This window comes from Aquila chrysaetos, chromosome 18 (assembly GCF_900496995.4).
Source record: "Aquila chrysaetos chrysaetos chromosome 18, bAquChr1.4, whole genome shotgun sequence".
NCBI lineage: Eukaryota > Metazoa > Chordata > Aves > Accipitriformes > Accipitridae > Aquila > Aquila chrysaetos.
The window spans coordinates 27,104,158-27,117,862 of NC_044021.1; the positions used below are offsets into that span (position 1 = coordinate 27,104,158).

Consider the following 13,705-nt stretch of genomic DNA (forward strand, 5'->3'; position numbering starts at 1 on the left):
TAAAGGTTGAACATCCCTCCTGTGGCGCTGGAGGCAAAAAACTGATGCAGTGCAAAAACCACATGAATGACTATAGTTACAGATACAAGATTGTTTCATGTTTCTGGCCAAGAGTTGTCCAGTAGGTGAGATCACAATCACAAAAGCTAAACTCATACTTGACTATGTGCATTGATTTGTCAATTCAAGTCCAAACAAGACATGGACAGTGTTTTCTGTTTGCAGATCCCTTGGAGGAGATAGCAGAAACTTCTCCACAAACTGCTGCAAACTCAGCAGCGGAGCTTCTCAAACAGGGTGCAGGTCTGTTAAACTTTTTCTTTGCATTTGACTGTCACCAAATTTTGTATCTTACAGGCTGGGAGAAGCTGAAGCTTAGACTGGACTGAAGCATGTTTAAAGGGAGCAGTTAAATTTAGAGTGCTGTGTAGAAGTGTAAAGGACGCTGTGAGGATAGGTACCAAGTTCTTTCTGTTTTCTGCAGCCAGCTCCTAAGTTCAACAGCCCTGTGTTTGCTTTCCAGTTGTGTCTCCGGTGAGAATATGAGGCACACATAGGTTGGTTCAAGCACAGCAATTTTTAAGCGGTGACATTGCTTTCGTAACTGATGAACTTAGAGAAGGTATTTTCAGCCTGTGGTTGCAGAGGTTCATGAACTATGTCTGAGATCTGCAAAAGGCAACTAAGGAGGGTGTTCAGTAGGGTTAGATTCTCAGTATAGGGGTCAACAATGCTACTGGAAAATGCTTACTGTCCCATCAATCTGAAAAAAAAAACCATTAAAAAACATTGCCCTGTGCTTCACTTGATGCTGCATGTTGTTGGGAAATGTCCAGTGTCTTCTCCATTGGATGCTGTTCTATGGATTCTCATGCATACTGCAGCACCCATTCTGGCAAGTTAAGTTGTCTTACCATAAGCTTATTGATGTGACAGAAGAACCCTGAGAAGATTATCTCCAAATGATGTGATGATACACATTGGTACCCTCTGTATCGCTCTCAAATAGAGGTGTTTGCAGCAGCTGTGTAGAGATGTGCTCTACTTCTCATCTGCTTCGTGAGCAGCTGACCCAGAGACAGCTAGTGAAATAGGCTGTCTGAAAAAGTGTGGTGGCTTCCTAACCCCCCGTTATTGGACATGGTGCTCTGAGTACCCCTTTGTAATTGTAAGGCTGTCCTTAGTAGAAATGCAGCCGCTGTGTTATTCCACTGTACGGTGGGATCCTATCCACCCCCTCCCATGGTCCCTGGTTTTCAGGCTGCTGTGAATTCTCCCCAGGATCTATATGTCCACCCAGTTAGTCCCGTTAGAGCAGGAGAATGCACTATATTTGCCACTCTCCTTTGAGTTTAGCCTACCACTGGAGCCACAAGCAAAAGCGTTCTGGCCAAGCGCGCCTTTGTAAGAATGCTGCCTCGTTGCCCTCACCCACCTGAGGGCATTTCGGAAGGGGGCACTTGCCAAGCTGAGCAACTCCGGGGCAAGAGAGCGTTGCTCCTTGCTTGCGCAGCAGTCTGCTTTGACTTAAAAATTTGAAGTAGCGCTTCGAGTGCTGTCATCAAGCAGGAATGTGAGGCAATGACAAGCCTTTGGGAGGCTATGCCAGGAGCGAGCACGTGTTGGCCTTTCTGTCTGCCAGCGCTGGTGGTGTTCGTTGTGACCAACAGGTTAAAAAACAAGGAGAAGGAATTGTTGTAGAACTTTCCCTCTTGAAAACCCAGCAAAAGGGGCATGTGTTGTCTTTTGAGAAATGTTGGTTTCTCCTTGCTCTGGCAGTGCTTTTCAAAGAAAAAGAATTCTTACTTCAGCTGGGGCAGCGGTCAGGTAACTCGTTATGGGGGCTGTCACATCACGGATCATTTGGGGAACTTAGTACATTTGGTTTTGCCCTGTTTTGTTGTTGTTGTTGTTTTTGTTTTTAAACAAGGGTTTGGAACCTGAATAGATAAATTAGCTAGGAGACATTCTCAGAGGTTTTTTTGCCTTGGTACATTTCCCACTGATTTTCCGTGTTTCAGAGGTCCCTCTCCAGTCACAGAGACATTCAGGTTGTGGAGTTCAGCACTGAAGTGCAGACCCGAACCATGTAAACTGTTTCTTTTCCAACTGTCTAAGCTCATGTGAGCACCTGCAGTTTAGTCAAAGCAGATGTGCTTTTTCCCTGCCCTCCTTTACCCCACCCTTCTCCCACTCCACAAGCAAAAAAAATGAAAATGTGTTTTCCTACTGTCGTGGTTTAACCCCAGCCAGCAGCTAAGCACCACGCAGTCGCTCACTCACTGCCCCCACCCCCCAGTGGGATGGGGGAGAAAATCGGGAAAAGAAGTAAAACTCGTGGGTTGAGATAAGAACGGTTTAATAGAACAGAAAAGAAGAAACTAATAATGATAACACTAATAAAGTGACAGCAGTAATGATAAGAGGATTGGAATGTACAAATGATGCACAGCGCAATTGCTCACCACCCACCAATTGACACCCAATTAGTCCCCGAGCAGCAATCCCTCTGTTCCCACTCCCCCCAGTTTATATACTGGATGTGATGTCACATGGTATGGAATACCCCGTTGGCCAGTTTGGGTCAGGTGCCCTGGCTGTGTCCTGTGCCAACTTCTTGTGCCCCTCCAGCTTTCTCGCTGGCTGGGCATGAGAAGCTGAAAAATCCTTGACTTTAGACTAAACACTACTTGGCAACAACTGAAAACATCAGTGTTATCAACATTCTTCACATACTGAACTCAAAACATAGCACTGTACCAGCTACTAGGAAGACAATTAACTCTATCCCAGCTGAAACCAGGACACCTAGAATGATCATTTTTTATAGCTGTCTGAAGAACCTAATGAGCATTTCTAGTCATTATTTAAATGCAGAAGCTGACCAGAAATCCTTTGCTTCCTAGAGAGTGACAACTGAAGACTAGAAACTGTACAGATAAGTGGCTTTTCCCTAGAACAGACCTTGTTTTATTAACCTGTCTGTTCAGCAGCAAAAATTTCTGCCCCAAATAAATCCCAGTTCTTCGTATCTGTTTCCGCTAATACAGTCAAGGGACTAAGCACATTCCCAGTCTAAAAGCAGCAGGGTTACTTGAAATTACCACATGGTATAGCTGTTGGTGGTAGCACGGACGTGACTACAAATGCCACCTGTGGAAGTCGAGAGCAGCAACATTGCAGGGCAGCTGCATTGCACGAAAGACACGGATGTCTTCCTTTTGTTCCAGCCTTGGGTATGGTTTCTGTGGGATTGCTGTCATTCGATACCCCATCAGACCATGCATGATGTTCTTAAATGGGAAATCTTTCAGCCTTTCTCATTACCTTTCCTTTCCCGTAATCTCCTTTTTAAGCTGACATTTTTGCACTTTCCAACACTTTTCAAAAAGGTTCCATTTACTATTTTTTGTGCTACAGAGGTAAAGGAACCTACTGTATTTGGCGACTGCTTTTGAACTACCACATTGAGGGCAATCTAGACAAAATGCTTGGCTATTTCATTTAGAAACAAAACCTGAACAGAGTCCGTTGGCACCAATGCAATGTGTGGCAGAAGAAGAGAAACCCTTCCCTCAGGTCTCAGAAGTGGTGAGGAGTGTGACTGTGGAACAGGGCAAGCTTCCCGTGGTGGGAAAGGTTCACGGGGTAGTGAAGAGCTTTAGATCTGTATGAAACATAACACAGTAATGATGTGAGAAGAGGAGAGCTTATGGTTTGGAATGTTATTTAAAGTGTTGGATAGACATGACAGAAAGCTGTTCAGCGAGGAAGGCCTCATTGAACTTGGCATTCATCGTCTTAAATCCCTCTGCATGAATTGTATAGTAATTGATTCAAACAAAGGTTATTGAAACTATCACAGCAATGCGCAGATACATTTGGGAAATGGTATGCTTACAAATCAATAAATAAAATCTCTGGATCCCTTCTTGCACTGACAGACTCCAGAGCTTGAAGTTATTGGGCTGATCATGCTGGAATCAAACCTACGCTTATGCAGTCTTTAACTGTACAGTTGCTTGTTTTGAAAGTGCCAGTGTCTAGCTGTGTATTTTATGTAGATAGTTGTAGGAGAAAGCTGTAGTCAGATCACAGAATAGCTGTACAAAAAGAGAAGCTATTAGATTTAACTTAATCTTTGCTTTCATAGTAAGGTTGGCAAGCGAAGCTAAACAAATGAAATATTAGCATGGTAATTTGCAAGTGTCAGCTGCCAGAGTTGTAAATTCTGTCCTGGATACCCACACAAATGTTTTTACCAAAACACAAAGTCTGTTGGTACCAGTGTTTAGCTACGGATGTGTTTAATCATTCTTGCTTGTGCTGTAGAATAAGAGGGCTTTTCAGTTTCAAAGATGTTCTTAATCTGCTTGTAAATGTGACTTTATATCAGTCCCAAAGTATTTAAGCATGTGAATAATTCTATTAATATTATAATAATAATCAATACTGTATAATGTTATATGCACTGTTACCATGTAGTACTATGTGGTATTATACAGTACTATAGTACTACTATATAATGCTATTACTTCTCTTCCTAGTGCTCACTGGTGATTTGATATGAGACCTGGTAAAAAAATTAACTGTTCTGTAGCCTTAGAAACCAATCAGCTTCTGTTTTATAGAGATACTTCAGAAGTTACTGATATCTCTAGGAGAGGAATAGGGCTTTTAAGAATAAGTGCGTGCTGAGGTAAAGAATAGACCTGAAAATACATGTCAGTATTTTTTCTCAATGTGGAAGTTGTTTTGTTTGCCCTAAAATTGCTAAACATACAAACCACTATTGAATTAACAAGAAGTGAGCTTCGCAACAACCCTCAGTTCTTTATGGGGTGAAAATGTTCTTGCTTTGCCAAACAAGTGAATGGTTTCCTTTGAATATAATTTAAATACCATTTGAAAGTGTAAAATGTGTGAACGTATGCTGCAAAAATGTGTGTTTTCTTATTGGCTGCTGTAATTGAACTTAAAAGCAAAATAGCCCCATTCTTTCCCCTCAGGAATTCCTTTGCTGTAGTAGTACCTATGAGTGGCCTCTCTCTCTGCTCCTGTCTTGTTATTTATTTAAATTTCAGGATCTGGGGGTAGTAGATAAATACAGTCATTGGCTTAAATATAAAGGTATTAAAAACAAAGGGGCAGCAAAAGGCCTATGACCTCCAAAATTATAGCCTTAAAACTGAATCAACAGTAGGACGAGGTGAGGCATGTGTAGAAGGTTTGGTAGTTTGCTGCCAGTCTTCCCTGTTTGCTTTACAAAGGTGGAAAATTTACATTTTGTTTGGTTTTGTTCAGAAGATGCCCGTTTGCTTGCTGCTGGGTAACGACCTCTCAGAGTCTTTCCCCTCTTTTGTTGCAGCGTGTAACGTTTGGTACCTGAATTCAGTGGAGATGGAGTCCCTCACGGGCTACCAGGCAGTACAGAAAGCCTTGAGCCTGACGCTGACCCAAGATCCATCTCCCATCTCAACCGTTGTCCATTTCAAGGTGTCTGCACAGGGAATCACGTTGACAGATAATCAAAGAAAGTAAGCAAAAGAGGGATGGGAAGAGGATATCCGGCCTTGTCCCCAAAAAGCGTTGGCTGCTGTTGGTTTGATTTTCCTAGTTATGTTCTGGCGTCTCTGTCTTGAAGGGTAATAGGATTGTCTAAAGAATGACGGTGACCGTGTCGGCTCTCTGCGGTACTGGAGAATGAATGTTTATGCTATGGACATTACTTCCACATGGCAGCTTTTACCTCTGGAAGATCACTTTGCCATGGCATTTTTCTCATTGTTATTGCTTATAAAAAGGGAAAGTAATGGCTTTGCCAGCATTTGGTATTCAGCCTATTCAGTGAAATAGTTTATCTTCACGGTATCTTTCACTGAACAGAGCTGGCCTAAGCAGACGCTGTGTATCTCCAGTATTTGACAATGTGTTTTGCATAGCCTGTGAAATACTATGATAAAAAATTAATTAATATTTACTTTGTACTGAATACTGTTAAGGCTACCACGAAGTCTTTAGATTTGTAAACTGACAATAACAAAGGAGGGACAACAGGAATTCATTATAGGTTTAAAAAAAAAAAAAGTGCCAGACTTCTTAACTCCATGGGGTCTGTGAGCGTTCATAGCAGATGAAGGACAAAATCTTAAATTATAATGCTTCAGAGTGCTTATATTTTGAAACTTAATGTAATCAAATTATTCACAAGTTCCAAGAAGTTGCATTTCCCATGGACATAGTATCTAAATTGCCAGTTTTTAGAAAAAATACATTTCATACTTCTAGTTCTTTTTCTTAGCTTGAGGGTCAGTTTTCATGGTTCAAAAACTTGACATTGACATTACTATTCTAAATATGGATTTATTTGGTTGGAGCAGTTCAGGTAGCTTTCAAAGTCACTCAAAGATAGCAAAAAGATTATATCATTATTATTAAATTTAGATTAAATGTAATTTATTTTTCAGATCTGTTTATTGTTTAAAATTTTAAGCATCTTAACTTGTTTTATTTCTTCCTATCCAGACTCTTTTTTCGGCGGCATTATCCAGTCAGCACTGTTATTTTCTGTGCTTTGGATCCACAGGACAGAAAGTAAGGAAGACAAGCAGTATTTCTAATATGTTGTTTGTATTGTTGATCTACACAAAAAGCTAACATAGGTTTTATTTTTATTTCTCCATTCCTTTTTTTTTTTTTTTTTTTACTGCTTTCTTAATGGATGACAAGATGGATGAAAGATGGCCTTTCTGCAAAGTAAGTGGACACCCGTCTGAGTCTTCTAACTGATTACTTTGGAATATCATTACAGTGATCAGTTTCTTAGTGTTCTAAATTATCTTTGTCAGAGATGTAGAAGGGAAGGCAGCTGTTCAGAGACAAAAGTCTCTCTGCCCACTGTAATTAGACTTCAGTTACTTCATCCACACCTCTGCAATTTGGGGCCTAATTATGTGATGGTGGGGTGTCTGGAGCCAGAGCTAGCGTGGTTTATTTAGGTTGCAGGTCTGTGATTTGACTAAAGTTTCAGAAATGAAAACAGAGCCATTTGCTACTCAATTTTGTGTTCCACTTGTCCAGCAACACTAACACAAGCTTACTTGTCTCGCTTCGACTGACACCTTTAAAAAAAAAATCCCATACACAGCACATGGATGAAAACACTCCTAGTAACACTAGCGTGTGGCATAAATATGTAATTACCAGTGGATCGCAGAGTGTTTTCTGTTGAAGGCAGGTGTCGTCGTCCCCCTTTTACCAAAAGAAAAAACCTAAACAGAGAGAGCTGAGGCACTGGTTTCTGGAAAAGAACAGAAATAGATGGCTTAAGTCCTATGTATTTCCAGTACTCTGTCCCCTGAGATGCGCGGCCCTCGGAACCTCTCTTTAGGCAATTCCCGACAAACCGCACCACACCCCCCAAGGCAGGTGAGGGAGCGGCAGTAGTGAATCGGATTAAGTGCATCCCCGGGGCCAGCAGCGTGTCTCTGACAGCAAACAGTGCAGGATGGGATCCCGGCAGAGTGGAAGGAAGAGGGAAGAGGGAAGAGGGAAGGTCCTGCCCTGATCCTGGCCGTCCTGAGCCACTTGGGTGCTCCCGCGTCGGCTGGTGTGCCTGGACCCCGGTGTTAGCGGTCGCACAGGACCTTGTCCATCAGAACAGGTGGAGTCCGATCTGTGCTTTTGGTTTCTGCGGTATCTTTTTTGCTTTACGAAACGAGGCGATGCCTGCCTGTCTGTTCTCTGATCCGCTCCGGTTGTCGCCCTTGCAGAGTATTTGGGTTCGTTGCGAGGAAGCAGGGCAGTGCCACAGACAACGTGTGCCACCTGTTTGCAGAGCACGATCCAGAGCAACCTGCCAGTGCCATTGTGAACTTCGTATCGAAGGTCATGATCGGATCCCAGAAGAAGATCTGATGCCGTTCCATCCTTGACTCGGAGCTCTTCGCTGACTTCGCTGAAGGAAAGCACTGTGAGAGGGAGAAAGCCTATTCAGCAGCAACGTCTGAACCTTGTCATTCCCAAGAAGGAAAGCAGAGGATGTCTATCTGCATTTTGTTTGCAAGAGTTCAGCCTTTTCTCTGAAGATGCCTCTGACTTAACAAAGCATTATTTTGTTTTTACATCAAAGGACAAAACAAAAGAAGCTGGGTGCCACCCAAACCCACGTAGCCCATACCTGAATGAAGCAGAAATGAAAAACTTTTCTCCTGAAGGGTTTCTAATACATTTTCACATGCTGTTTCTCATCATTTATTGGAGCAGAAATACTCACTAGGCTGTGCTACTTTTTTGTGCAGAAAATGTTGTGTATAACCTCTACAAAGACACTTGCCGTAGTTGCATCAATGGTAGCTATAGGCCTTGCAAACATGCTCTTAAGAGAATGATGGTCTGAGGAAGGCTATTGGTTCTTCCCTTCATCTTTATGTGATCAGTGATGGGAGCTGAATGGAGAGAGGGGAAGATGTATGTGAAGAGAAGGTTTGTGCAAGTTGATCTCTGATAAGAAAGGAGCAGCAATGTGGAATATTCAGGGAGATTGCTCTGTATTTAGTGTTAAGAAGGCTGGGCTGGTTTAGTTTGAAAAATTTTAAATAGGGGAGATGTGGCAGAACAAAAAAAAAAGGTCGTGTGGAAATCTATTCTGTAATCGGGGCTTTTTGTATTATTATTTTTTTATACAGAGAACTAGCAGGGAAGATTCTGTATTTTAATAATTACAGGATAAAAATGAGGGAAAAGCAAAGAAGGAAATTTTATAATTTATATATTTTTACCTGTGCCAGATTATTTATAGTAGATCTCCTATCTTGATATGTCATATGGATATTCTTAAACTAGACCATTGTTGAGCTTTGCCTCTTTTGCGCTATTTTGCATAATAGCCTGTGCCTGTGTATAGCCTGTGCCTTGCTATAGACAATAGAGTCTCATATTTTGACTTTTGTCTTACAGTGACAAGATACTTCCCATTTCCTGTCTCTGCAATACTGTTTTGGTAGTAACATTTGTTCCCCTACCTAATACATAATTACATTTGTGGGTTCTTTTAGCCCCCTTTTTATTGGGATTTGGGGGATTTTTTGGCCTTTTTTTTATCTGTAGGAACTATTTTTGGTTTATAATGTTTTTTTTTAATAATTCCTTGAGTCAGGAAATCCAAAAGGGAATGGAATTTATTTTGTTACTCTGTCCCATTTCTTGAGAGCATTTATGTCGTGATTTCTACAACCATCACACTTGCACGTACTCTGTATCTTTCTAAACACATCGGTATTTTAAATGCGTACCAAAGTGCTAGTTAGCTTTACAGAAAATCGATACAGTAGGTTACGGTGGAAACCTTCACGAGGAGAGTAAGCTGCTGAGGTCTACTGTGTAATTCCCATTCACTCCAAAAGGAGCAGTACTAGACCCCCATATGAGAACTGATGGTAATAAAGCAGCTTCAGTGTGTCAGTGCTGACAAGTTTCATTGCCTCTGTTTCTTTGATGTGTGGCTGTCAACATTATAATTAATATCCCGAGGAATAAAATGACGTGCTGAATTCAGCATGCTGATGCATGAGGCACTGGATTAACTAGTAACTGTACCCACTTGGAGAATTTAATCCTTTTACCACTTTTACTAAATAATGGTTAAATGGAATGGGAAGCTCTGGTTGGGCTCTATGGTGAGAAGGTTCCACCCTTTGAACTACGTTTGTCCTGTATAAATTATGATCTGTTTTTTATTAACAACTCTCTTCCTATTTCCTAAAGTATTAGGACCGTGGAAGCCTTATTCAGTGACCATAGCCAAAGCGTTACCAAATTATTTGTGTAACTATGAATTTTGTATAAATAACTTTATACTTTTTAAAAGGAAGGGGGTGGGGAAGAGAGGGAGAAAGAAGAAAGATTTGAAGTTTGATGTATTTGGACCAGGAAGTGGTGTATTAGTAGCAGTGGGCACTGGATGTATGTGGAAGGGTGAAGCGATCCAAAGCGTAGTAGCTACCGTTGAAGCAACAAAGGCAAGTGCCTCTGATTTGTACCAAATAATTCTGTTCTGTTGACACAGAGGTGTACTACTTAAACGGTGTTTATGTACCATCCAAAAAAGAATGCAGTTCTTACTTTTAGGAGCTTTGATCCTTTTGAAACATGTGAGGACAAGTTTCCTTTTAATATTCTTTTGATGCACCAAGAACCCAGTTGCCTAATCTAGTCAGCCAGTTGGAGCCCAGTGAATCTCTTCAGCTGACATCTCAATTAGATTTAAATCTGATGTGTTGTGAGCATTGAAATGAGGAGGAATTTTTTACTATATTTTTTCACTTCTGTAGATGATACTTAAATTTTAGTGTGTCATTAGACACCAAGTGTTGGCCTTTGGGCTGAAAATAAAGTGTCTTTTTTTCCCATGTATTATCATTTCCATTCAGGGCCTTAATTTTTATTCCTTGTGCTTTCTCAAGGCCTGCTGAATTCAAGAGCATAAGGAATTGAACGCTGACACTCCTGGTGGTGTTTCCTGGGAGTTTAGCTCTACTTGGTAAGTGGGAAAAAAGAAGTTGCCCTGTTTCTAAGGGAGGTTTTCTATTATGCATTCCTTTGGATGGTATATTGCCACGTGCTTTTGCTTTTTAATGAATTAAAAAATGCACAAAGCGGAATAGTTCAGTATGTACCATTGTGTAGTGTATGTAGAAAGATGTTCACAAAACTTATGTTCATGGCAAATACAAGACTAAATAGTTAATACAGCACTTTCTTTCAAGGTTTTTGGTAGATGTGTATATGCAGTTTCATAACTAATGGCAGCAAGTTGACACATGTATTTAGCCAGACTCCTATTAACCTGCTTAGTAAATGTACTACTATAATCGTACAGTGTTAAACTACAAAAATGCTAAAAGCCATGTTTTTAAATAAATGGTTTCCGTGTATCCAACAGTATCATTAAAAATTTAATGTTTCCTTCTTGGATTTACCTACTAGTGAAAATTTTTGCCTTTTTCTTGAAACTGTAAAGAAGCATCAAAAGGTCTCCAGTATGTAAATGAATGTTCTATAAATTCTTTGTATAGTCATTTTCTCTGCTCTTCAGATACCGCCTCTATTCAGATTATAATAAAATTATGAATGTGAAATTTCACAACACAATGTTACAGGGCAGTCTGTTCTGAAAGAAATTTACCTTCTGGCATTCAAAACCAGCTAATGAGCAAAACCTTGGTGAGGGAAGAATAGGTTGCATGCTGAAACAGGGGTTTAGTTTTGTTTCTTAAAGATTTCTTTCAAGGACTTTACTTCACATGAGTCTGTTTTAGTGGTTCAAGTCTAGTTAAAGCATATGATTTTCCTAGCTCATTTGCGGTTATAATGGTATAAAAGCGCCTTTTGCCTGCAGTGTATATTTAAATGTAAGAAGGAAGAATATATGATGTCACGTTCTGAGATGTCTGTACCCATTTAACTGTGCCTGCACAGTGACTACATTGGAAAAACATCCAGAGGAGCATGAGGGGGCTGAGAAATCTAACCCCTAGCTGAAGTAGCTCTCCGAGTACAAAATCTGTGTGTCAGCCACAGGTTGAAGGTTGAGTTATATACATGCTCTATCGGGATTATTTCTGAGACTGATAAACTCTGGTATGTCGTGCTGATGCCTTTTCTATGAGGTGTAGGCTGGCAGGAATTCCTCTTTCAGTGTGCTTGACGCTCATTCATCACTACAGGCCATCGTGAGGTTTATGCATGGGCGTAACGCGACAGTTATTCATGAAAAATATTCATCTTTTATCGGAATTAATTACAATGTGGAACAGATGACAGGGATGCAACAGTAAAATGGGTCTTCTGTGTCAGAGTCCAGTCTCCTGTTAAACTCTTGTTCTTGAACTGGGATGCCGTTGAGCACGTGTGCTGCTGTTCCTTCTCTCTGAAGGCTGCTCTGGGGTCTCTCTGCTCCAGTGGATGAAAATCTGCTTTCAGTATTCATCCTAAATGAATTCACAGCTAGTTCATATGCAGTTGTTCTTACGCCAGCATTGTCTCTTAGCATGAATAACTGTTTTCTTCCCGAGACATTTATAGCAAGAGATCTGACCCCCCTTGTGTCCCTCAGTCTTCCTTTGGCAAGGCTAAACAAGTCAGCACTCAGCCCTTCTGTTTTTGTCTTTGAAAGGGTGCAGAGGCCTGTTCTTCCTTACTCTTTGTCAGTTAAATCATTTCTTTGGAGGGACCCTGAAGTGAGCAGCCAGACCTTTAAAGGGGGCACAAGCTGCTGCCTTGTGATTTTTTAAATATTTATATTAGAAAACTCTTGGAACAGGAAGACTTGGCCCACCAGACAGGCTGAGTACACCCCTCCTCTGCTGCTGCTGCTGACACCTAGCGCAAGGGTTACCGTAGTGTAAACTACATCAGGCAGTGTGCACAAAGGACATTACGAGGGCAAATAGCTAAGTAAGTTCTCAAAAGCATAAGTCAGAAACCGGAAGGTTGCAGGAGACTTAGCAAGTCTGGCAGACTACCAAGAGGGCAAAGGGGAGCTGTTAGGGAATTTACACATCTTGCTGAATAACTGAGAAGGGATTTGCATTACATGTCACTGCAAGGGATATCAAACCAGGGCTGTTCCCTTCCTTTGAAGACATTTAGTGTTCCGCGTAAAGCTCAAATGTTTGTACCAATTTTAATGTTTCAATATTTGCAGAATCACAGAGTGGTTGAGGTTGGAAGGGACGTCTGGAGGTCATCTGGTCCAACTCCCCTGCTGAGGCAGGGCTACCTACAGCCAGTTCCCCAGGACCATGTCCAGATGGCTTTTGAGTATCTCCAGGGATGGAGACTCCACAGTCTCCCTGGGCAACCTGTCCCAGTGCTCAGCTGCCCTCGCAGTAAAAAAACTGTTTCCTGATGTTCAGAGGGAACCTCCTGTGTTTCAGTTTGTGCCCATGGCCTCTGGTCCTGTCGCTGGGCACCACTGAAAAGAGCCTGGCTCCGTCCTCTCTGCACCCTCCCTTTAGGTATTTACAGACATTGATAATATCACCCCTGAGCCTTCTCTTCTCCAGGATGATCAGTCCCAGCTCTCTCAGCCTTTCCTCAATGGAGACATGCTCCAGTCCCTTAATCACCTTTGTGGCCCTTCACTGCACTCTCTCCAGTATGTCCATGTCTCTCTCGTACTGGGGAGCCCAGAACTGGACACAGTACTCCAGGGTCGGCCTCACCAGTGCCGGGTAGAGGGGAAGGGTCACCTCCTTCAACCTGCTGGCAGTACTTGGTCTACCGCAGCCCAGGATACTGGTTGCCTCCTCTGTTGCAAGGGCACATCGCTGGCTCGTGTCCAACTTGGTGTCCAGCAGGACCCCCAGGTCCTTTTCTGCCAAGCTGGTTTCCAGCTGGGTGGCCCCCAGCATATACTGGTGTGTGGGGTTGTTCCTCACCAGGTGCGGGACAATACCACTGCTTTCCCCTCATACACCAAGCCAGTCATTTCATCACAGAAGGTTATCAGGTTGATCAAGGATGACTTCCCCTTGATGAAGCCATGCTGACTCCACAAAGATGATCAGAGGGCTGGAACACCTCTCCTGTGAGGACAGGCTGAGAGAGTTGGGGTTGTTCAGCCTGGAGAACAGAAGGCTCCGGGGAGACCTTACTGCAGCCTGCCAGTGCTTAAAGGGGGGCTACAGGAAAGATGGGGAGA

At 42.1% G+C, this 13,705-nt stretch overlaps 1 protein-coding gene across 12 annotated transcripts in view; it reads left to right on the forward strand.

Annotated features, from left to right (window-relative positions):
- TNS3 (tensin 3) overlaps positions 1–11,143 on the forward strand; it is a 298,348-nt gene extending 287,205 nt beyond the window's left edge. For all 12 annotated transcript variants that reach the window (XM_041118287.1, XM_030041615.2, XM_030041616.2 and 9 more), the window contains 5 exons: positions 226–303; positions 5,369–5,537; positions 6,526–6,594; positions 6,730–6,756; positions 7,773–11,143. In XM_041118287.1, the coding sequence (XP_040974221.1) occupies positions 226–303; positions 5,369–5,537; positions 6,526–6,594; positions 6,730–6,756; positions 7,773–7,917 (488 nt within the window). In that variant the 3' untranslated portion in view covers positions 7,918–11,143. The remainder of the gene's footprint in view (positions 1–225; positions 304–5,368; positions 5,538–6,525; positions 6,595–6,729; positions 6,757–7,772) is intronic.
- Positions 11,144–13,705: the final 2,562 nt, after the last annotated feature.